The sequence below is a fragment of the Narcine bancroftii genome, chromosome 4 (genome assembly GCF_036971445.1).
Source record: "Narcine bancroftii isolate sNarBan1 chromosome 4, sNarBan1.hap1, whole genome shotgun sequence".
In the NCBI taxonomy this organism is placed as follows: Eukaryota; Metazoa; Chordata; class Chondrichthyes; order Torpediniformes; family Narcinidae; genus Narcine; species Narcine bancroftii.
Window position 1 is genome coordinate 41,712,780 of NC_091472.1, and position 25,540 is coordinate 41,738,319.

At 41.1% G+C, this 25,540-nt stretch overlaps 1 protein-coding gene and 1 long non-coding RNA gene across 11 annotated transcripts in view; one reads left to right on the forward strand and one right to left on the reverse strand.

The window, feature by feature from the left end:
- thada (THADA armadillo repeat containing) overlaps positions 1 to 25,540 on the forward strand; it is a 466,325-nt gene that overhangs the window by 412,785 nt on the left and 28,000 nt on the right. Inside the window, exon 37 of one of the 7 annotated variants that reach the window (XM_069931128.1) lies at positions 14,040 to 14,687. The exons of the other annotated variants lie outside the window; for them this stretch is intronic. Coding sequence (XP_069787229.1) covers positions 14,040 to 14,077 — 38 coding nt within the window. The 3' untranslated portion in view covers positions 14,078 to 14,687. Of the gene's footprint in view, positions 1 to 14,039; positions 14,688 to 25,540 lie in introns of those variants that run through there. 7 annotated transcript variants of the gene reach the window in all.
- Positions 3,250 to 25,540, reverse strand: part of LOC138760493 (uncharacterized) — a 61,574-nt gene continuing 39,283 nt past the window's right edge. For all 4 annotated transcript variants that reach the window (XR_011355653.1, XR_011355655.1, XR_011355654.1 and 1 more), the window contains 2 exons: positions 4,986 to 5,196; positions 3,250 to 3,462 (listed from right to left, as the gene is read on the reverse strand). This is a non-coding gene — a long non-coding RNA (uncharacterized lncRNA). The remainder of the gene's footprint in view (positions 3,463 to 4,985; positions 5,197 to 25,540) is intronic.

The following is a 25,540-nucleotide window of genomic DNA, read 5'->3' on the forward strand; positions in this document are numbered from 1 at the left end:
TTAGATAAGCTAGGACTTTTCTCTTTGGAGCGAAAAAGGTTGAGAGGTGACTTAATTGAGGTCTACAATTTTTTTTAGGGTGGACAGCCAGCACCTTTTTCCCAGGCCGAGAGTAGCAAATACTAGAGGACATCTGTACAAAGTTAGGTGAGGAAAGTTGAAGGAAGATGTCAGAAGCAAGTTTTTTACACAAAGCCTGAAATGCATTGCCAGAGATGGTAATGGAGGCAGGTATAATCCTCCTAATCCACTGGATATTGATAAGCATTAGCATTTGCAGGTCAATGTTTCCAGCCTAAGACATAATCACAGGAGGTCAGCAACCTTGGACAGGCCACATTGTTTGCATATGCGACATCAGGCTCCTGAAACGCACCCTCCATTCAAAGCTCTGACATGGAAGTTTATTTTGTTAACATTGTTTTCACCTTCCTCTTCAGTCTTGTACCGATAACCACTCTTGCTGTTATCCTCTCTAAACCCTATATGCCTCTGCAGTACCTCATTCTTTATCACCACCTTCTTGGCTCATTAGTAAAACCACTATTGTCACCACCTTTGGAGTCCGTTTTCAAAGTTATTTCTCTCTGAAATATTTTTAAGATTTTCCACAGCACAAAGATAAAATCATGTTGCCGTTATGTAAACACGGTATGTTGTTGATTCTTGTCAGTCTTCCATTCTTCCATGTCTATCAGTTGGTTTTTTTTCCAAAGCAAATATTGTTTCACTTATGTAGAATTAAAGAAGTAATACTTGGTGCCTGCCACATTGACCACCGCCAGTGGGCTGATATTGCCTCCAACCGTGCATCTTGGCGCCTCACAGTTCGGCGGGCAGCAACCTCCTTTGAAGAAGACCGCAGAGCCCACCTCACTGACAAAAGACAAAGGAGGAAAACCCAACACCCAACCCCAACCCACCAATTTTCCCTTGCAACCGCTGCAACCGTGCCTGCCTGTCCCTCATCGGACTTGTCAGTCACCAACGAGCCTGCAGCAGACGTGGACATACCCTTCCATAAATCTTCATCCGCAAAGCCAAGCCAAAGAAGACTACGAACTATACCCTCACTATTTTTACTTCAGCACTGTTATTGGAACAGTATCTCAATAGATGAATGAGGGCATCTGATTATTTCATTCGAAGGATGTTTTCTCCTTCTGGCCCTAGTTACAAAAATCAGCTCACCTCAGTACATATTCTTCCTGTGAATCATTTCTGGCCTTGCTTGAAGTTAACACATACATCACTTTCTGGCAGTACATATGAAATAGGAATGGAACCCTTAGTTCTTTATATCAGCTTGCTCTGGTTCATTCAGGCAAATTGTGGTCAATCTTGCTTCAGTTTGCGATTGACCAACTTGTTTTCAGCAAGGACAGGATTCCCTTGTCCTCTCCGACAACCCCACCAGTCTCCACATCCTGCAATTTCCACCACCTACAATGTGATCCCACTGCCAGACATGTCTTCCCCTCTCCTCCCCTCCCCGCTTTCCACTGGGAGTCCTTTGACCACTCATCCCTTCCCACAAATCGTTCACTCAGTACATTACATTTTGACTGTAAGAAATGCCACAGTGTGGACGCAAAACCTCAATCCCTCACCACTACAAATAGGGCCACAAACAGTCCTTCCAAGTGAAGTAAAACATGAAAATCTGCAGACACCATGTTGAAGTAAAACCACACAAAGCTGGAGAAACTCAACAGGTCAAGCAGTTTCCTATATATAGCAAAGGTAAAAATACATTACCGACATTTTGGGATTGACCTCTTCATCAAGGTATGGGGAAATGTCGGTAGGCGTCTGAACAAAAGAGTATGGGAGGGGAAGGGTGGTCACAAGGCAGAAAGTGATAGATGGAGAAGGGTAGGACAGTGAATCAGTCCATGGACAAACATGTGAGTGTGGAAGTGTAACACAGAACTGAAATGTTTGGCTACCTGGAGGTCTCTGTTACGATAGTAGACGGAGCAATGGTGCTCAGCGAAGCGATCTACCAATTTGCACTCAGTCTCTCTGATGTAGGGAAGGCCACAATTGGAGCATCGGATGCAGTAAATGAGTCCTGTGGGTACTCAAGTGAAATGTTGCTTCACTTGAAAGGCCTGTTTTGGGCCCTGGAGCAAGGTGAGGAAGAAGGTGTGGGTGGAATTATTGCACCTCCTGTGGTCACAGGGAAAGATGTCAAAGAGGCAATTGGTGGGAAGGGATGAGTGCATGAGGGAGTCACAGAGGGGGCACTCCCTATGGAAGGCAGAGAGGGGAGGAGAAGGGAAGATGTGTCTGGTGGTGGGATCCTGATGTAAGCGCCAGAATTTCCAGAGGATAATGTGTTGGATGCGGAGGCTGGTGGGAAGGTAGGTGAGGATGGACGGGGGTTCTTTGTTTGTGAAGCAACATTTAACTTGTGAATCTGCAAGGCTGATCTACTGTACCAAAGTTAAACACAAATTGGGGAAACTACACCGAATATTCATCTGGGCACTCTCCAACCAGATGGAATTAACATAAACTTCTCCAGCTTCCATTAACCACCCCCCCCCCATCCCCATCTCTATTTCCCTATCCCTCTCTCCTTTCCTCCAGCTCCCTACCTCCTTCGCTCCTCTATTCATTTTCGCCCCCATTACTTCTCAACTTTTTTTTTCTCATTTACCCTTTCACCCATATCTCTTACCTGTTACCCTGTACATCTCCCCCATCCTTTATTTTCTCCTCTCCTCTCCTCCCCACACCTTTCTGTTTGGGTGTCTGCCTGCTTTTTGCTCACACCTTGACAAAGGGCTCAGACCCAAATCACTGGTACCCTTTACTTCCTTTAGATGCTATGTGATCTGTTCAGTTTCTTCAGCACTTCCTATTTATTCCACTACAATCATAGCATCTGCAGATTTTCCTCTTTAACTTGTTCTCATTTACCTTCCTATTTTCTCCAAGTGGATTATCATTGAGCCATTTTTTTCTGTGCTGGAATTTTATTTTTAATTGCATTTCTTAGTTTTTGTTATTTTATGCATTTGTCAGTTTGTTGTGTGACCGATGGAGAGAGTAATTAGGTAATATGTTAAAACTCTGGCCCAAATAGATGAGGAGTTTTATTTTGGGAAGTTATTAAATGTCTATAGATATTGCCTTTTGTAGTCCGAAAACCCTGCCCTTTGAGACCACTATCTCATAAGTCTACTGTCTACCTTATGGAGACAGGTAATTAGCAAATGACTTTGAAACACAAAGTAAGGGTTCAGAAAAGATTTCAATCTATTACAAATCCAAATTCCATCCTTGGATCTATTTTCCAACACCCATGACAGACCTAATCAACACAAAGCAGGAATTTTAACTCCAGGTTCCTGTTCAAGGTTTGAGTGATTTAACACGATACAGTTCTGGAAATTCAGGGCCTTTGGTTTCTTCAATAAATGTTTTCCCATGGATTTGCACTGATAACTTGAACTGTAAAAAAAAGTTGATAATTTAAGCTATGCATTGAAGTGCTAAATTATTATTTCTTTAATTATTTGATTATACATGTGTCTAACTTTTTATCCGGAATTCTGAACACCAGCAACCTCCAAAAACGGGCACTTTTTTCAGTTGATGACATCTGCTCATCAATTATGCTTTTTACACTTCCGCTGCATAATGGGAATTTCTCAGAAAATTCACGGAACGCTGGCTGTGTAAAAAAAATTCCAGACAGGGATTAGAAGCTAATTCCCATCCAAAATTTTTCCTGCGGCAGCCTTAGACATTTTCGCAGCTGGCCTACAGTCTAAACTGAACTGCAGGCTGCCAACAACAAATAATTCACCTGACTGCCTCACTCCTAGCCCTTGCCGTCTATCCCCCTGGCCGTCCCCTGCCAAGCCCCTGGGTGTCCAAAGCCCACCCATGACCTTCCATTGCACCCCCCACTACCAGCTGTCTGTCGCCCCTGCTGTCCCTAGCTGTCTGTGTCGCCTCCATTCCATTGCCCTCGGCCTTTAGTCTGTTTCTCCCCTTGCCCTAGGCTGTCCCCCTCCCCTGGCCGTCTGTCCCCCCCACCCCCTCTAAAATCTGCAATTTTTTTTTTTGCTGATTCCTTTCCAAACTTTATAGCCCAGAGTTCATCAGACTGCCACACTGGCTCACGGCAACAGTCCAATGCAGGAACAATTGCCATCACCATTACCCATAATCCCCCACGCAGCTGGAACCGCTCTACCAGCACCAGGGATATCTGCGATGTCTGAGCCAGTTTTATTTTAAGGTTTTACTTTAAAATTTTTAAAAAACATGCTAGTGAACTTATAGTCTTTTATGGTCTTTATTTATCTAAATTCATTTAACACCCCACGTCCCCAGTTTTGTCCGAATTTGTGCGACTTTGAAACATTGAATTTGCTTGAAGGGACCGCCATTTTAAAATGATTCCAAAATCCAGAAGATTCCGAACAATGGCAGGTGTCCAGTCCCAATGATCCCAAATAAAAGGTCAGGCACCTGTAATACAATCCCTGTTGAATACTGTTATTGTAGACATCAGGGCCAAGAAGGATAGGGAGCACATACCATTTAGTAAGTAGCAGATTATTTTCTGTTTTTAAATTATAATTATTTTAATATGAATTTTAATTTTTTTTTTAAATTTAGACATAGAACACGATAACAGGCCCTTCTGGTCCATGAATCTGTGCTGCCCAATTACACCGAATTAACCTACAACCCCCCCCCCCCCCGCCATATGTTTGGAAGGGTGGGAGGAAACCGGAAGTCTACACAGTCATGGGGAGAAAACACAAACTCCTGGCAGACAGTGCCAGATTCAATCCCAGGTTGCTTTCATTTGGCTGCCATCTTATAATATTAAATTGCGACTTCATACTTAATCATAACTTAACAGGATTTGATAAAAAGATTGGTTGCCAGAGCTGTTGTTTTTTAAATATTAAAAATAGAAAAGGCTGGAAATACTTGGTTCTTCCCGTAGAAGCTACCTGGCTTTTTAGATGTTGCCAGCAATTTCAAATTTCCTCTGTGTCTGCAATTTTTTTTTTTTTGCTGATTCCTTTCCAAAATTTATAGCTTTGGAAGCCATATCTGTCAGTGCTTCTGCATCAATGAAGATAGTGGTGTGATCTCACTGAGATGAAGTTCATTATTTAGTCAGCAAGTGTGTATGTCACTTCCTCTTGTCATGTACAGGACCTTGAAAGGAAAATAAAAATGCAGCTGGACATTTCTGGTTGTTTGCTTACAAACCAAACCCTCAAAAGCTTCAATGCTAAGAATATCCAGGTTTCTGCTGTGAAGGAAGTAAAACAAAATGAAAACTAATATTATTTTAAAACAGAAGTGTTATAGACTACACTTTGCCCAAATTTTGGGTGTTTTTTAGTTTAGAATCAAGCCTTTTTTTTTTAATTCATGACATGTCCATGTATTGTTTTTTCTCCAGATTAGTATTTTCTCGAATGTTTTGTTAACTCAGTTACGATAGGTTTTTTTCAGCAAATTTCTTCCAAATCTTCTGTACAAACTGAAGGGAGGGGGTTTCAGGGGAGACATCAGAGGTAAGTGTTTTTACACAGAGTATCGGCACCTGCAGTGCATTTTCCAGGGGTTGGTGGTGGAGGCTGTAACATTTAGATCATTTAAGAGGTTTTTAGACATGAACATGGATCAAATAAAAATAGAGGGTTATGAGGTAGGGGTGTTTTAAGTCACACCAGCAGATAGGTCGACCCTCCCCCCCCCTCCCCTTTTTTATAGCTTCATTTTAATGGTTTTATGGTATATGTAGCGTATAAGTCGACCCTTCCATTTTTGGGCTGTCCAGTCCTCCCAGTCAACAACCCCATCGCCAAGTAACAAAGCTGTAAATTAAGGAAGCAAGTTTTTTAACAAACAGTTGAAGCAGTGAATCCCTTGGCAAACAAAAAATATTTTGTAATGCTTTTGGATGGTTGGACCTTATTTTAAAATAATTTAATAGAAAAATTATATTTAATCAATCTGGCCAAAAATTTTGTGCATTCCTCTTGAGGGATATATGTGGTCGTGTTGGGTTCAGACACGCTCGTTATAATAATGGCCTTGAGCCTGGAGTCGCGTTTGTAGCTTGTTTTATTTTACCATACACTTAGTGAATATCTACAAGTGCAGGCTTTTCCCTGCTAGTCCTGAACTTTTCTCTCTAAGATGCGGAAGTCCTGCCCCATGGCCTGCTTGATGACCCACCAATAGTGTTACACCACATCCCCCTTACTTTGTGGTCGAAGCCCCCTTTTCTGTGGCTTCGCCCACCACAGTTACCGTTACGCATTCCGATACAAATACATTTACAATACACAAGTCTTTCTGGGTGTTTTACGGTCTCTACAGATTCAGTCTCTGTGGTCTCTTTAATTCTCGTCCAAACCTTGTTCTTATTATGCCAGGCAAACTCTGTGTTTCAGTTGGCAGAGTCTCTGGACCTGCCTTTGCAGGAGTGGCCATTTCCAGCCTGTGCTCTTATTGCTTTTCACCTGGAGACTCTGGTATGGGAACGGGATGTTGACAATTCCGTCTCATATATGGTCTGCTAACCATATATGACCGTGGGCTGTGGTGCAAGGAAGTTACTGTACCTTGCTGTCTTGCATCGGCGAGCAACACCTCATCTTCCAGGTCACTCATTCTGTGTCTCTTATACCACTTCACATTCTTACACCTCTTCTCCCTCTCCTTGTTCTGGAGTTGTAGCAGGTCCGGAATTCCGGCTGCAACCTCTCTGGAAGGGTTGGTAGAGTCATGTGAAGGCAACGTCCCATTAGCAATCGGGCTAGACTGTAGCCATTGCTCAGCGATGTTGCTATGTACGCCAATAGTGCTTGGTATGGGTCTTTTGCTTTCTTGAGCAGGTTCTTCACTGTTGGTACTGCTTGCTCTGCTTTGCCATTGCTTTGTGGATACTTAGGGCTACTGGTCATATGCTCGAACCCATAATCTGCTGCAAAGGCTTTCATGTTTTGTCCCAAGAATTGTAGACCGTTAATACTTACTAACATCTCTGGAATGCCATGCCGTGCAAACATCGTTTTTTAAATGAACAATTACATTGGTAGCTCGTGTCGGGCTGAGTTGGGCTATTTCTATGAATCTAGAGAAATAGTTCACCACTAATAAGTTTGTGTTCTCTCCAAACTTGTCTACGCCAAGTTTTTGCCATGGCCTGTCAGGGAATTTACTCAGTATCAGCGGTTTTCTTATTTTGTCCTTTCCTGTATGCACTCTCTGCACCTCAAGACAATCTTGCTTATTTGATTACTCAGACCTGGCCACCACACTGATTGGCATGTTCCCGGTACTTTACAAACTCATGTACTTTTTCAAGTACCTTGTTCCATATGTTATCCAGATTAACTAATCTCGTACCACACAGGAGTAGTCCATTGAGGAACAGCCCTCTCTTGCCAGTAGTGTTTGACTGGCCCTTGTAACTGGTTTCTGTCTGGCCAGCCTCCAGTGTGGTATTTCATGCGTGTGCACACTGTCAGCATATAGTTGCTCTCGGAGCCCTGTCAGGTATCTGTCACTTGTTGGGAGGTTTTCCATCACCGTCTCTACATAAATATTGGTGTTCTCCATGAGGTCTTTGTCAGCACTCGTGGTTCCTTGTAGTGGGGAGTGAGAGAGTGTATCTGCAGTTGTGGGGTTCTTGCTAGGTGTGTGTGAGATCGTGTACGAAAATCTCATCAGCCTCATCCTGAACCTCTGCATCTGTGGCAGCAGCAAATCCAGAACTTTCCCTTCTAGCAGACTCACAAGTGGTTTGTGATCCATCTCCAACTCGAACTGTAGTCCCAAAATGAAATCGTTGAATCTCTTGCAAGCCCAAGTCAGTGCCCATGCCTCTTTTTCCAAGTGCGTGTACCGTTGCTCTGTTTCTGTTAGTGATCTGGAAGCATAAGTGACTGGTGACCAATTGTCTCCATCCTTCTGTAGTAATACTACTCCCAGACCATATGATGAAGCAACGGCTGATATTTTCAGTTCCCTGTTTGGATCGTACAACTGAAATGGACGATAGCTCTCGCTTGAGGTGACGAAATGTCCTCTGTTTCTCATTCCGCCAGCTCCACTGTTTTTTCTTGGACAACAGGTCTCTCAGTGGTTTGTCCTTTTCAGCCAGGTTTGGTATGAACTTCCCTGGTTGGTTCACCATACCAAGGAAACTTCTGAGCTCATTAATGTTTGTCGGCTCATACATGTCCTGCACAGTACTTGTCTTGTCTGGGTCTGGTCTCATGCTGTCTATTGAGATGATGTACCCCAGAAATTTCACCTGCCTCCTTCCAAACTCACATTTTGCCATGTTGAAAGTGACCCCTGCCCTTTCTGCTCATTTTATGACTGCCTGGACCTGTGTGGTCTCCCAAATGAGGATATCGTCCATGTGTCAGACAGCTCCTTCCAGGCCTGCAATAACCTTGGTCACCATTTTGTTCTGGAAGTGTTCAAGGGCAGAGGAGATACCAAAGGGTAGGCGGTTCAAATATTAATGCCAAAATAGCATGATAAATGTCGTGTAAAAAGATGATTCTTTGGACAAAGAAATTTACAAAAATCCAATGTTCGCGTATTGTGCACCAGTGAGCATGCCTAGGGTTTTATACACCAAAGGAAGTATAAACTGTTCTGTGCACACTCATCCATTCAAGGGTGTCAAGTCCACACAAATGTGGGCATCTTCTTTATTCTTTTTCAGTGCTACCACCATGCCGCAACACCATTCTGTAGGCTCCTCTACGCATCTGATAACTCCAAGCTTCTCCATTCTTTTAAGCACTCTTCACTTTCCCCATGAGCGGCAATGGGACACTTCGAGGTACTTTCAGTGAAAATAGTTTCACCTCAGTCTTGAGTTTAATGACGTACAGCTTCTGTACTTGCCCGAGTCCATCGCAAAGTTTGGGGTATGCCTTCCTGACCATCTCCTGGTCTAGGGCGTCCAATCTGGCCACTAGCTGGAGACTCAGCAAAGCTGGTCCACTCAACAGCGCTGCTTGTAAATCTCTCACCACATACACTTCTTCTGTGGTGCTCCTCTCTCTGTATGAAAGTGTTTCTTTTGACGATCCCAGGACCATCAATTTCAATCCCTCTGGACCATAGAGTGGCTTCTGTGTTTTTCCTAGCTTGCTGTCTCCGGGTATAATTCTTTTAAATACCTGCTCAGGAATGGCTGTAACATTGGCCTGTGTCGATTTTGAAGGTCACTTTCTTTGCTCCTACATTAATGTCGGCCATCCAGGGTTCCTCACCTGATGCTATTTCTACGAGGAACCATCTGTCCGCGTCCTCTGCTACGTCATTCACCATGCAGGTTGACCTAGACTTCCATAGTGTCCTCGTTGGTCACAATTGTGGCCTTCTACACGCCTGGCTGGGCATCGAAATGCTGGGTGGAATGGTCATTTTCCGCATTTTGGGCATGTCTTGCGCTCTACTTTGCTCTGCGTCATTGTTGTCCTGGCGTCTGCCTTTTGCCTTTAAACTTCTGTTGTCTTCCTCTCTTAAGTTGCACTGCAACAACTATTTGCTTGTACACATTTCTCACAAGTCAGTTTACTGCTGATTTATCGCCTCTGACTGTCTAGCCATTGTGATTGCTTTCATGAGGGTGAAGTCTTTGTCGAGTTGCATCCTCTCTGACAGTGATGAACCTCTTAGACCCAATACTAGTCTGTTGTGTAAAAGTGTGTCGTGCAGATCCCCATATTCGCTGTTCTCTGCCAATGCATACAAGGCTGTAATGGACACATCTACTGTTTCTAAAAGAAAACATTGCTCAGAACTTGTAAGCAGTTTGCAATTAAAAATTTCGCCCCTTCATAAATTACGTTCTTCTTAGGCACAAAATAATAATTGAACCCTCTCCACACTGCATTGTGCCGCTGCTGTTGCAGGCCTGTTAAGTCCAGGCCTCGTAGCACATCGTCAGCCTCGCCCCATGCAGTATTCCAGCCTATTCACCTGGTTAGCTTCAGAGGAATTATTTAAATTACTTGCCAGTCTGAAATGCTCAAATCTTCTCAGCCACTTCTCCCACTCCTGTGGCTTTGAGAAGTCGAAGGGTTCTGTTGGTTTTATTGTGAAAGTCGCCATTGAAGGAGCCGCCACTCCCAATTGGGGTGCCACCACATGTTCAGGCCCATCCTCAATCTCAGCTTACCTCTTTCACAATCTGCCTTTCTCACTGTGGTTCCAAGCTTCACCTCTAACACTATGTCATGTTGGGTTCAGACACACTCATTATAAAAATGACCTTGAGCCTGGAATGGCGTTGATAGCTTGTTTTATTTTACCATATACTTATTTCTTTGGGCACCTCATTTACTCCAGACTTGGAATTTGATTAATCCTTTTATATTACATATAATAAAAAGGATTATTATTATTAATATGTCAAGCACCCTTGGAATATTAAATATATCGATAAAATCACCCACATTCTTTTTGAATCCAATGGATGCAACTCCAACCTGCTCCATCATTCTACATAGATTCTTTCATCTCACAAATTGGGATCATGAATTTACTCTTAAACAGTGCAATGCAGGTATATTCTTTTTCAAATAAGAGAGATTTTTGGCATAAAAGCAGAGTGCTGGGAATACTCAGCAGTTCAGTCACCATCTATGAAGAGAAAAATCTATTTGTATTTCAGAGTTACGTCATAGCATGAGGTTGATAACTTTTCCTGGGATATTCATTCAGTAGAGCAGTTGTGTAATTCACATAACAGCTTCTCCATTTCCATCACTCCTTATGTGTTCTGCGTTCCACCATAAACCTATGGTAGGGATGCTTCAAACTCATTCTTGTGGTGTGACTGGAGTATCTGTGCCAGTCGCTGCATTCTGTCTGATAATACATCACAAGTATCATCACCGTTATCAAAAGCCACTGGAAGTTGCATTATGGCTCTGTGAGGAGAATTAGGGTTGTCTTTCTGACTTGAAAATTCTGAAACTTTCTCATTCCAAACACATGTATACCCCAGGGTGATTATCACACGGCATCTTAAGCTAAAACTGAAATAACTCAGCTAATATTTGAGCATCGAGTTAGTAGATTTTGAAATCTGTGTATTGTAAACTAAAAGCAAAATCAGTTTTAGTCAAGTTCTTCATAGGGAACCGGTTTTAAAACATAGAAACATACAAGATAGGAGCAGGAGTAGGTCATTTGACCCTTTGAGCCTGCTCCGCCATTCAACGCGATCATGGCTGATCTTAAAGTTCAGTACCCCGTCCCCGCCTTCTCTCCGTAACCTTTAATACCCTTATATTGAAGAAATAGATCTAATTCCCTCTTAAATATATTTAATGAACCTGCCTCTACTGCCCTCTGTGGCAATGAATTCCACAGATTCACCACCCTCTGGGTAAAGAAATTCCTCCTCATCTCGGTCCTAAATGGTTTGCCTATTATCCTCAAACCATGGCCCCGGGTTCTGGATTTTCCCATCATTGGAAACATCCCATCTGCATCCATTCTGTCCAGTCCTGCCAGAATTTTATATGTCTCTATGAGATCCCCTCTCAATCTTATAAACTCCAGGGAGTACAATCCCAATTTGCGCAATCTTTCCTCATAAGTCATTCCTGCCGTTCCAGGTATCAGCCTGGTGAATCGCCTCTGCACTCCCTCCATTGCAAGAACATCCTTCCTTAGATAAGGTGACTGACCAAAACTGCACACAATACTCCAGGTGGGGTCTCACCAAGGCCCTGTACAGCTGCAGTAAGGTATCCTTGTTCCTAGACTCAAACCCTCTTGATATGAAGGCCAACATACCATTTGCCTTTTTAACCGCCTGCTGTACCTGCATGCTCACCTTCAGAGACTGGTGTACAAGTACCCCTAGGTCTCTCTGCACTTCCCCATCTCTTAATCTATTGCCATTCAAATAGTAATCTGCCCTCCGGTTTGTATTACCAAAGTGGATAACCTCACATTTATCCACAATATCTATTGGAATTGTTATTTGCACAGATTACATCATTTCTACTAATTTTTCTTTAAAAAAAAACAGAAGTCCTGAAGCAATCTTCCTTTTCTGTCCAAAAAAAAACAGTTGTTCTTTTGGGAGAGGAGGTGGAAATAAATATATTTCAATTCAAGTTATCCCTCAGCCTGCCACCTAGACCAAATACTTCAGAGAGGCTGGGGAAATCAGAAGACTGTGAAGCCAGTTTGCCCCTACAATTTTGCCTTCAAGCATTAGTCATTAAGTGAGTTTAGGGAACAAATTGTGACTGAAATCTCTGGGCTATAGAGTTACCATTTCAGATAGCATTACCATTTTCTGTAAAGGATTTTGAATGAGCTTACCCACCTTCACATAGTTTGCCTTAGACCTGTCTCAACTAATTTAAGGGTTTGGAACAGGTTATAGCAGGCAAAAGAGTGCATTGCCATTATGGTTGAGTGTCAACTTATTATTATTACAAGTATAATAATTCTTGAGATATAATTTACACAAGAATATAGAAACAAAAATCAAATTTCTTCACATAGGAATAAAAGGTACATAAATCAGAAGTCTAAGTGGAGCAAGAATGCACATTCTTTTAGGTTACTGAAATTTTGGATCAAAAAGTTTATGTCTTTTCAGTTCTAGCCCCAGGGTATTTCAACTGGAATCTATTTGTGAATGTAGGTGAATTGCAAATTTTATAATAAGTTGTGTTGCAAGATGGGCTTAAAGCAATAAAGATGTTTTGATTGTAATTGCTGTATGTTTTTATATTCAAAATATATTATTTTTAGATAATACTGATATATAGTGCACGCACAATTGTTTAAAAAGTAGCCTTCAGTTTGTTTTTGACTCAAATTTTCACATAACTCATCACCCACACCCTCCCCACCCCCAAATGCTTTTAAGAACTGCCATGATGTATTAATTAATAATATATGCTTATCTACTGGTAATTTTGAAATTGCTGAGGCCAAATCACAGCATTATCCTTATTAATGAAATAACTGCAAGTTAATCGTTTTTTAAATTGTTATTTATTGAAATTCATCATGAACAGAAACATTCAGGTCAAGATAAAAACATACTTCTCACAGTAAAGTGCTTGTAAGCTGATTTAGAATCAATCAAATGTTCTTTTGGTTGAAGGTTCAGTAATTTTCAACTGCTGTAGCTTTTTTTAATTACAAAACTTTTATTACAACTGTTTAGATTTTTCAAAAAGATTATTTTTAAAAATCAGGTTTTTTTTGCTTCAGACTCATTATTATTCTACAGTATAAAATTCACTTTACATCCTTGATAATATCCTTTGTGTGCAGATTTTACTCAACTGTTCTTTCTTTTGCCCATTGGAATCAATTTCCTACTTCTTACCAAAACTTCTTGGAATTACAAAACCTGTGTTTTTTTTTGTTGTTCCCAAAGCATCGAGGCTGAAAAGTAGCACCAAACTGTTTCCTTTGACAAAAATAAATCTTATGTCTCAGTTTTTAATTGCAAACTGCTTACAAGTTCTGAGCAATGTTTTCTTTTAGACATACAGCACAGTAACAGGCCCTTACAGGACAGGAGCCTATGCTCCACAAATACACCAATTAAACTACAATCCCCATAAATTTTTATATCATGGGAGGAAACTTGAGCACCAGGAGGAAACCCATGCAGACATGGGGGGAATGTACAAACTCCCTACCAACAGCGCCAGGTTTGAACCCAGGTCGTTGGTGCTGTATTAATGTCACACTAACCACTATGCCAACCGTACCACCCATGCTCTTGTATAGAGACTTCCTTTGTGCATTTCAAATGGCAAAATCTAAACTGGGGTTGTCTTGAAATCATGTTTACAGTTTTGTGCTGCACAGAGATAGATGAGTTGATTTATTTTCTACCTTCCTCTTTTAATAAGTAATTAATAGCATCAAAGTTCCACCCTGTTATGAAAATGAGAAATAAATTATAATTAAAGGTCAAACTGATATATTTACAGCTAACCTGTTGATCTTTATCCCTCTTTCAGCTCTTTTCTGCCACCCCAAGCCCAATGTAAAGGATTAGATGAGGTCACCATTGATCAATAGATATTGATCGGAAGTGATGAATGAATGCAAGTGATCCCGAGCTGTTTGTATATTAACTGAACCTATGTCAATGCGTAAAGCTAACAGACCATTCCAAACCCACTCAACCAGTTGTATGCCAGGTCATTCTTGCATAATAGACATTATGTTCTCTATTCCTATTCCCAACATTTTTCTTCAGTCCTCCATGCCAGAAGATTGGTCGTATACATTTTTGTAGATGCTAAATACCCTCCTGTAACTCATCTTATTTTATATGAGCTGAGAAAGTACATGTTGAGCAAACTATTTGAGCATTGACAAGATCCCACTTCAAACATTCTGTTCCCTACAATCGCTCACATAGGCCTCGTTATTGTTGGAGGTTACGACATTGACAAGTGTGAAACGGAGCTCATCGAACTCAAAGAAGCTCGAGAAAATTGCACAGAGTTCCTGATGAGGTAGCTCACTGGTCAGTCTTACTTTATCAAAAAGAGCACAAAATCCCAAACACTAGTCCACTACCACCCTAAATCAATTAACATTAACTAGTCCAAAACGTTGGTATGTATCTTTATCTTTGATATATAAAGTACGCTGCTTGACCTGCTAAGTTTCTCCATCATTGCATTTTTACTTCAATCATTGCATCTGCAGACTTTCATGTTTTACTCTCAACAAACATTCAGTGCTACAACAGATCAGATCAATATTTTGCTTGATATGCCATTCCTAGTTGAATATGTTAAACGAATACAAGTGAAGATTTTTGGGTTTTTTGGTATTGAAAGAGAAGTGGATACCATATATTTCGGTGTATAAGTAAACCCTTGAAACCCTCAAAAAGCACTCAAAAATCAAGGGTCATCTTATATGGCTGATGCAAAAATGATACAAATTCAATTTAAAAAAAAACACTCGACGTAGATTTGGCATATAAGACGACCCAAAGCACCTCCCTACCACCATGCCCCAACACTTCCCCACCACTGCCATAACCCACCCAGATGTTTTATGATTGTAGAACCCGAGGTCCCTACTCCTACCCGGGAGCCTGAGGTCCCTGCTCCTGCCCGGGTACTGGTGCCCCAAAGACCGACATGAAGCTATGGTTCCTGCACCAAGCACACTTGGGCAGCGAAGCGACTTCTTCGGTGTAGACAGCACCGCAGCCAATATTGAGAATGGTGTCACCATCACTGACTCCACGACTGCAGCCGATGCTGAAGACTCAGACCCACTTCCGTTTGGCATCTTCCCACCCAGAACCAGTTTTTTTTTTACTGTTTTTATACTTGCCTAATTTGTTATTTGGCAATTGGGATATTGTAACAAAGTTTGGGTTGTTGCTGGGAGACCCAGACACTAGTCTCTAACAGGTTCCTTGTAGAAAATTTGGGGGAGGGGGGTTGTGTTATTATGTCGAATATATCATAAAACCATGAAAATGAGGCTGAAAACCTTCTTATCTGAAGGTTGACTTATACGCCACAATATACAGTAATCTAAAATAGTATTCTCAAATGTATTATTAACAAAATAACAAGCTTCTGCAAACTAATCAGTGAGAATGGTTTCTGATTTCACTAAAATATTTTCTTCACATAAATGAAATATATGGTCTGCACTTTTACTCTAAGCAGTAGGACACACGATAGGATTCAGCTTGAACATATTAAAATCACGAAATGCATTTACAGATATTCTCCAACAATTAGTTCCATATGGCAGCATTAATCATCTTGGAGAAATTATACAAATTATTGTTAATGATCTGAAATGTATTTTTTCCTATTTTACAGTTGTATAAATATGATTTTTTTTGTTTTGTTTTTGCCCAGGACACTAAAAATAACAAACTAATAATAATGTACTCTAATCATATTTAATGGGTCATAAGAAAGAAATAACATGCTGATTTTGTAGTCATTCTTTTAATCACAGACAGAACAAATGAGTTCACTAATAAATGACCAGGTAATTTAGAAGGTAAAAGTGGTAGGAAAAAAGAACAAAAATGCTGCCACTAGAATATCTGTAAGGGAGTGATGGGAGGATATTCAATGGGAATATTCAAATGATGTACTGAGAGATCAGATATACAATTATTGGGATAGCTAGAAACTGATTAGGGATCGTCAACATGGCTTTGTACATGGTGGGTCATGTTTAACCAATCTTATATAGTTTTTTGAGGAGGTTATCAGGCAAATTGACCAAGGAAAGGATGTGGATCTTGTCTACATGGACTTTAGTAAGGCATTTGAAAAGGTCCCACATGGGAGGTTAGTCAGGAAGGTTCAGATGCTTGGTATTCATGGTGAAGTAGTGAAGTGGATTTGACATTGGTTGGATGGGAGGAGCCAGAGAGTGGTGGTGGCTGATTGCTTCTCAGACGGGAGGCCTGTGAATAGCGGTGTGCATCAGGGATCAGTGCTGGGACCATTGTTTGTCATCAATATCAAGATCTGGATGATAAATGTGGTAAATTGGATCAGCAAGTTTGCAGATGACACCAATATTGGAGGTGCTGTGGACAGCGAAGAAGGTTTTCAAAGCTTGCAGAGGGATTTGAACCAGCTGGAAAAATGGGGAGGGGGAAATGGCAGATGGAATTTAATGCAGATAAGTGTGATGTGTTGCATTTTGGAAGGACATAAACTGAAAATAGTAGGGCACTGAGGAGTGCAGTAGAACAGAGAGATCTGGAAATACGGCTACATAATTCCCTGAAAGTGGCTTCACAGGTGGATAGGGTTGCAAAGAGAGCTTTTAGCATATTGTCCTTCATAAATCAAAGTATTGGGATGTTATGGTAAAGTTGTATAAGATATGGGTGAGGCCAATTTTGAAGTATTGTGCGCAGTTTTGGTCCTCTAACTAGAGGAAAGATATCAATAAGATAGAAAGAGTGCAAAGAAGATTTATTATTGCCCAGACTTCAGGAGCAAATCTTCCCTGGAGTGGAGAAGAACGAGGGGAGATTTGATAGAGGTATTAAAAATTGTGAATGGGATAGACAGAGTAAATGTAGATAGGCTTTTTCCACTGAGGGTAGGTGAGATACAAACCAGAGGACATTGGTTAAGAGTGAAAGGGGAAACTTTAGGGGGCCCTTCTTCACACAGAGTGGTGGGAGTGTGGAACAAGCTGCCAGCTGAAGTGATGAATGCGGGCTCAGTTTTAACATTTTAGAAGAATTTGGACGAGTACATGGATGGGAGAGGTATGGAGGGCTATGGAGAGGGTGCAGATTAGTGGGACTAGGTAATAGAAATGATTCGGCACAGACTAGAAGTGCCGAAGGGGCCTGTTTCTGTGCTGTAATGTTCTATGGTTCTATGGGAATAATGTCAAGCAGTGTGAATGATAGCAGGATATTCAATGGGAGTGATGGTAGAGTATTCAATGGGAATGATAGCAGGATATTCAATGGGAGTGATGGTAGAGTATTCAATGGGAATGATAGCAGGATATTCAATGGGAGTGATGGTAGAGTATTCAATGGGAATGAGAGCAGGATATTCAATGGGAGTGATGGTAGAGTATTCAATGGGAATGATAGCAGGATATTCAATGGGAGTGATGGTAGAGTATTCAATGGGAATGATGGCAGGATATTCAATGGGAGTGATGGTAGAGTATTCAATGGGAATGATAGCAGGATATTCAATGGGAGTGATGGTAGAGTATTCAATGGGAATGATAGCAGGATATTCAATGGGAGTGATGGTAGAGTATTCAATGGGAATGATAGCAGGATATTCAATGGGAGTGATGGTAGAGTATTCAATGGGAATGATGGCAGGATATTCAATGGGAGTGATGGTAGAGTATTCAATGGGAATGAGAGCAGGATATTCAATGGGAGTGATGGTAGAGTATTCAATGGGAATGATGGCAGGATATTCAATGGGAGTGATGGTAGAGTATTCAATGGGAATGAGAGCAGGATATTCAATGGGAGTGATGGTAGTGTATTCAATGGGAATGATAGCAGGATATTCAATGGGAGTGATGGTAGAGTATTCAATGGGAATGATAGCAGGATATTCAATGGGAGTGATGGTAGAGTATTCAATGGGAATGAGAGCAGGATATTCAATGGGAGTGATGGTAGAGTATTCAATGGGAATGATAGCAGGATATTCAATGGGAGTGATGGTAGAGTATTCAATGGGAATGATGGCAGGATATTCAATGGGAGTGATGGTAGAGTATTCAATGGGAATGATAGCAGGATATTCAATGGGAGTGATGGTAGAGTATTCAATGGGAATGATAGCAGGATATTCAATAGGAGTGATGGTAGAGTATTCAATGGGAATGATAGCAGGATATTCAATGGGAGTGATGGTAGAGTATTCAATGGGAATGATGGCAGGATATTCAATGGGAGTGATGGTAGAGTATTCAATGGGAATGATAGCAGGATATTCAATGGGAGTGATGGTAGAGTATTCAATGGGAATGATAGCAGGATATTCAATGGGAGTGATGGTAGAGTATTCAATGGGAATGATAGCAGGATATTCAATGGGAGTGATGGTAGAGTATTCAATGGGAATGATAGCAGGATATTCAATGGGACTGATGGTAGAGTATTCAATGGGAATGACGGCAGGATATTTGGTTCATCTGGATGATCAAGCAGAATCTGCTGAGCAGAATGTTTGTTTTATATTTCACCAAAAAAACCCAGCATGTTATATGACCTAACACTTTCAGTGTTGCATTTTATGTTACAGACCATATATTAAAACTCAGCTTCATAGTGGGGGAGCTTTCAGGAAATAAATATACACTCACTGTATTATAGGGCCTATTGGAACATTAATGGACCAGGCCCTCTGTTTATCAGGTTACATTTTTAAATTTTGTTACGCAGGCACGAAATTATATCCTGAAAATTCTGGGTTGCGGCCAGGTGTAAGCTGTATAACGAACATATGCAATGTAAATGTTTATTTTTATAATTATCTGCATCAAAAAGAACGGGTTGTTGAATCTTAGGAGCACAAATATTCTATTTCCATTTTATAAACCTCAGATTATTAATCATGGTCAGGTTTTAAAGTCTTTTGTGTATCAGGCTTGGGGAGGGATTGAATTGTGGTTACCTAAAGTCATTTCTCCTGGGACTCTCATATCTTTCCACAAAAGAATCTTATCACCCTGTGATCTGAGTTGGATTAAAATGCTAGTTTTAAAGATGAGTGAACCGGGTATTAAAACAGAAAATGCTCACATCTCGCAGCATATGTAGGGAGGGAAAAAAAATGAAATTATCGATGTTAACTTTTAATCTGTTTTATTTTAAATTTCCATCATGCGTGTTTTTAACTTCTCTAATATTGCTATATTGGTGTGAGATAATCAAATTAAAATCCCAGAAGCATCTACACTGTTAGATACAGTAGAACAAAGTAATTTTTGTAAAACATTTCTTAAATTATACTTCAATTGAACTAAAACCTATGATGTCTGTAATTATTTTGGATAAAACTCCTATGGGATCTTCAATCATAACTCATATATAAACCAGAGAGCACAACTGCATCCTATATAAACATCTGCAAACCAGATGACCACTGAAGCTCCAACATCTGCCTAACATTGGTGGGCGTACATTTGTGTCCATGAATCACTATGAACTGCCTGCAGCGATGGAGTGAAGAAATTAAGGAAGGTTTACATGCAGTAATTAAGCAAAATCACATCATTGTGGTAAACTCTCTAATAACCGGTGATGAGTCCATAGCACCAGTCATCAGGAGTAGCTGCAAAATCTTAGCGAGGTGATGCCAAAGAGCATGGGAGAAAGATTTTTTTTTAAATGTAAGGAGTGATGATCTCAAAAGAATGATTTATTCTATTTCCCTAATGAAGGTCAGAAGCCTATCCACTCTTGTGTTCATTTCCAGTTTCTTATATTGCACTGCATTTACCTCAGACATGTTATTGAGGAATTGTGTTTTACATGGGGAAGGGGAAAAAACATTCAGCAGTACTCTTCTGCCTCTTGAGAGAAAACATCTGTTTAATGCCTCAACCTTTCACCAAAAAAAAATTGTTTGGATAATCATGAGTACATTTTCGCGTTTAAGTTCCATACTATTTGGTTGTAATTTTTGAATCTGTTGACCTTTGAGCCCAGTCTGATACACATGATAAGAGTTGTGGTGAACAAAATTAAATACTTCTGCATGGATAGTCTTGTGTGCAGAAATCTGAGAGGGAACTGATAAAGACTGTTGATACAAATAACTCTCCAGTTCCTGTAAAATAGTTAAGTGGAAGTAAAAACTGTAAATATTTTTAACCTTTGAAAACTCAAGCCACCCACGTTTTATGTCCATTTCATAACATCCATAGGCGTTCGCATTAAAATTCAGTTTCCCAAATATTCCACTGCTTCATACATGGTCTGTTTATAGAAGAATAAATTGTTGTGGTCTTGAATTTAAGGTCTTTGCATTGTACTAACACCCAATAGTTTTTCACCAGCAAACAGGAAACATAGGACATAAAACATAGATCTTAAAACATTAAGCACAGTACAGGCCCTTCAGCCCACAATGTTGTGCTGAACTATGAAAACCTACTCCACAACTTTTGCCTTCCTCACGCCCATAGCTCTCTAACTTTCTTATAGTAAGATAGAAAGAGAAGCTAAAGAGAGCCCCTTCATTGTCACTGAGTGTGCGTGGCTTCACCTCTAGCACACTCTATCCAGCTGCACAGACCCTATCTCCACAACAATCTAATTTTTCCCACCTCATAACCCTCTATTTTATGTATATTTTATTAGATGTTCCTATCTAAGAGTCTTTTGAATGTCCCTGTTGTATCAGACATCCACCACCTCTGAGTAAAAAGCTTTCCTCTAATATCTCCTCTAAACTTTCCTCCACTCACTCTAAACCAGTGGTTCTCATCCTTTTTCTTTAGACTCACATCCTATGCCACAGGGGTTCTGCGGTTAGAAAGGGATTACATAAAGTGGTATGTGAGTGGGGGGGGGGGGGGGAAATAAAAGAGATTGAGAACCACTGCCTTAAACAGATGTCATCTGAAATTTCCTATTGTCACACCAGGAAAAAGGTGCTGACTGTCCACCCAACTAAGCACTTCATAATCTTATACACCTCTATTAAGTTGCCTCTCATCCTTCATCGCTCCAAAGAGAAAAGCCCTAGCTCATTAACCTTGCTTCATATGACATATTCTCCAATCCATGCAACATCCTGGTTAATCTCTGCTATACCTTCTCCAAAGCATCGATATCCTTCCTGTAATAAGGTTACTAGAACTGATCATGATACTCTTGAGTGTGGTCTCACCAGTTTTTAGGGGTTCAAATTGTATAAAATACAATGTGGGTGCCTAGGAGAAGATCCACATTTTAATTGGCTATTAAAAAGCAAGAAAGGTCAACTAAATGAGACCAAAGTTTAATGGCCATAATGTTGTGGTGGAAATTACGATGGAGCTGTTATGACACCTTGAAAATGACAGTAACTTTGGTATTTCAATCCGTATAGTTTAACACCAAAATCTTGAATTTGTTTTTAGTAGTTTAACCCTTCTTCACATTATTGGGTTGTTTGCAGCCCTTTACACAACAATACAGGAAAATGATTCCAAATTCAGCAAAACTGGGAGATAGTAACACATGGGTTTGATCATTTGACCAACTGCCAGTGTTCTGGACCACTGATCTAAAAAAGAGTTCAAATCATACCATATGTAAAATATTAATTCAAGTAATTAAAAACACAGATCATTTCTGAAAAAGGCTTGTCTCAATCCACATGAATCTATTGAGTGTAGAAGCCCAATTGGACAACTACTATCCTACAGGAAAGGAGATCTGCAACTTTTACCAGGTCTGTCACTTTTGTGATTTCTTCAGCGTGATTGTTTCGTACCTGTCTCATTGGTTCAAAGGAAATGAGGGGTGGACAATGATTATTGACATCGATAAGATCAGAAGACATAGGAGCAGAAATAGACTATTCAGCCCATCGAGTCTGCACCAATATTCAATCATATGATCCATTTTCCCACTCCCCGGCCTCCTTTCCATAACCTGGCTAATCAAGAACCAATCAATCTCTGCCTTAAGTACACCCATTGTCTTGGCCTCCACAATTGCCTATGGCAACAAATTCCACATATTCACCTGGCAAAAGAAATTTCTCCACATCTCTGTCTTAAGTGGAAGCCCTTCAGTCCTGAAGTTGTGTCATCTTGTCCTAGACTCTCCCACCATGGGAAACAATCTTTCTACATCTACACTGTCCATGTCTTTAAGCACTCAAAATATTTCAGTGAGATCTTCTTGATTCTCCTAAATTCCATCGCGTAATGGCCATGAGTCCTGAATAATCCTTTGAACCTCTTCTGAACCCACACTACATCAGCACATCCGTTCTTTAATGAGAAGCCCAAAACTGCTCACAATACACAAGGTAAGGTCTCATCAGTGCCTTATAACAATGCTCACATCCTGTGAATGAGTGCAAAAAAATCTGATCTTTTCAAAATAACCTAGCAATAAGATACACTGAAAATATTAAACTTTGTTATGTAAGGTGTTAGTGAATTTGTAATAATAGTTAAACCATAACTGATTAATGAAGCACTGGCCCTAAAAGTTTTCATGTATGAAGACGATTATTTCAAGAATCAAGATTTTTTTTTGTCATGTAATAAAATAGCAAATATGATATTACACAAAATTTCCTTTACTTTACCATTAGGGAGACAAAGATTTGCTGTCAGCAGAAATTGCCCAGGGCCCCTTACAGTCAGAGAAAGAGAAGCAAAGGAGATTCCCCCATGGTCACTAAAGCCCCTTTCACACTTGTAACCCACTAAATTGGCTGTTCAGTGTCCTGGGATACTGAATGCTTTCACATTTGCAAGGAGCCATCTCCAGGGTTAGGACTGTTCAACCTTCCACCACTGACATCATGAGGCATCGAGTGATGGTGAACCTGCCCTAAATCCTGATCAATGTATTATGATCTTATATTTAAACAAAATTAATCATGCCTAATTATAACATAATTAAGCTTTATGCACAGCACAGTATGAGCCCTTTAGCCCCTGTTGTTGTTGTGCTGACCTATATAAACCTTAATAAGGGACCGTGGGAAAGTGCTAGCAATAAATAGCAATAGCAGACAATTTTTAAACAGGGTGGAAAAGTTGGTAGCGCTTTAGCGCACGATTTATACAGTGTGGGAAAGTTTGTAGTGCTATAGCAAACAATTTGCACAGCGTGGGAAAGTTTGTAGCTCTATAGCACACAATTTGTACAGCATGGAAATGTTTCTAGTGCTGTAGTGCACAATTTAAACAGCGTGGGAAGGATTATAGCACTATAGCGAACAGTTTACACAGCATGTGAAAGTTTGAAGCGCTATAGTACACAATTTATACAGCGTGGAAATGTTTCTAGCGCAAAAGTGCACAATTTATACAGCGTGGGAAGGTTTATAGCGCTATCGCGCACAATTTATATAGTGTGGGATAATTGGTAGCACTATCTCGTGCAATTTATAAATAAAGTGGGAAAAAAGCGATGGCGGACCTGACCTCCCAAAATTCCAAGCAGCAGAGAAAGGGCTGTATGCCTGGCTGCATGCATGGAGCATTCATAGAGGGTGTTCTCTGCTGCACTGCATTCTGGGAAGTCAGGTCCACCATTGCTTTTTTCCCACGATCTTTAGAAAATGTGTGCTAAAACACTCCCAATTTTCCCATGCTGTTTTAAAATTGTCCACTATTGCTATTTATTGCTATTTATTTCCTCTCTCTCATTCCCCCACAGTGACTTTCCCTAACTCTAAACCCTAACCCTAAACCTTCATTTTAATCTTTTTTTCCTGCACTCACACAAAAACTTGGGTCATTTCCATCCCACAAGGCAGTTACCCATTTCAGACTTGCCTGATTGCAACGCCAGCATCTGCAGATGCCATGGATTGTGCTAGGGGTCGAGGCCATCAATCCCCGGTGTGAGATGATGTCATCTGATGCCGGCATTGAGCTGATTTTGCTTTCACACTAGGCACTTTAAAGGCCGAGTGGCAGTTAATTCGTGTGAAAGGGGCTTGAGTGTTCATTGTTTGCCTCCAGTGCTCCCGCAACCTCCACAGCAGACAGCAAGTGCTTTTTAATTGCTGTCATAAGTCTTTGTTGTGATTGGTTACTCAGCCAAAGTAATGGTATTGTAGCTGCTGAATGCTGAGAACCCCTTTGACACATGAAAGCATTTAATGTGGACTTCCATTTTGCAATGTATCTCTAATTTTTTAGGGGCTCCTTTATATGAATGCCGTCGTTTTGGTGCTAAACCTAAAATGTAAACCAATTTTGCTTTGTCTTGGACATGCAAGTTATTTTTCTGGTTTTGCTTATGTGTTGTTTTCCAAAAAGGGATTTGATTTGATGGTCCAAAATTTCCAAACTCTCCATCAACATTTATTTCCCATCAGACATTTAATTTATCCTAGAGTTGCGGGTGTGCTGATGGGGCAAGTATTAGCATATGTGGTTCACTTTCAGTTAATTGCAGCAGTAGTTTATATTATGGACCCTGGGCAATTTTATTTTTGGACCAGGGACAGGACTGAATCTATGGTGGGAGAGAGGGGATCGTGCGCTGCTGTAAAGCGCGAAAGTTACTCTGGGAAAAACTATGTGGGAAGCGCTGAAACAGCACTGGGAAATGACAGCTGTCAGAAGCACTAGAGCACACATGTCAAACTCTGGCCCGCGGGCCAAATAAAATTATATTTGGCCCGCAAGATCATTTCAAAAATGTATTAGAGGTGGCCCGCCCTGCAGCGAGAGCCGATGCTGTTTTTCGGTAATGTCACCCCCACCATCCTCCCCCTTCATTGCACATCCTTCCCCACCCCCTAACTATCCCCTCCCCCCCTAAAACCACCCCCCTTAAAAGATGGCCAGAATATTCTCAAAAAGGAATCCAGAATGGTAAAGTTCCACAAACCTTCCGCTGGGAATCCTAACAACACCCGGGCATCAGATCCACGGGACGCGGAGGGAGCAAGAGTGTTGCAGGTTGACCGTGCAAACTTTGAGAACGGGGAAAACAAAATTGTAACACGAGAAGTCTGTCGATGTCATCAGCCGGCAAGCCAGTTGGAAGGCTCCCCGCACAACCAGTCACTTCTCCCACCTGTCGAGCTGTGCGGCGGATGGGCGAGCGCCTGTGATTTCCTGTCGGCGTGACAGACATGGCAGGCTGCGCACGGCCCCCGCTGTTCCGCAAAGGCTGATCGGCAGCGCGCTGGGCCTGAGTGGGTGGGTAAGCAGGGGTGGGCAGAGGATGTAGGTGAGGAGTAATGGGCAGGGGAAGTTGTGGTGGTGCGAGGGGCAGTTAGAGGGAGGGATGAGTAGAAGGAGGGGTGGATAGGGAAGA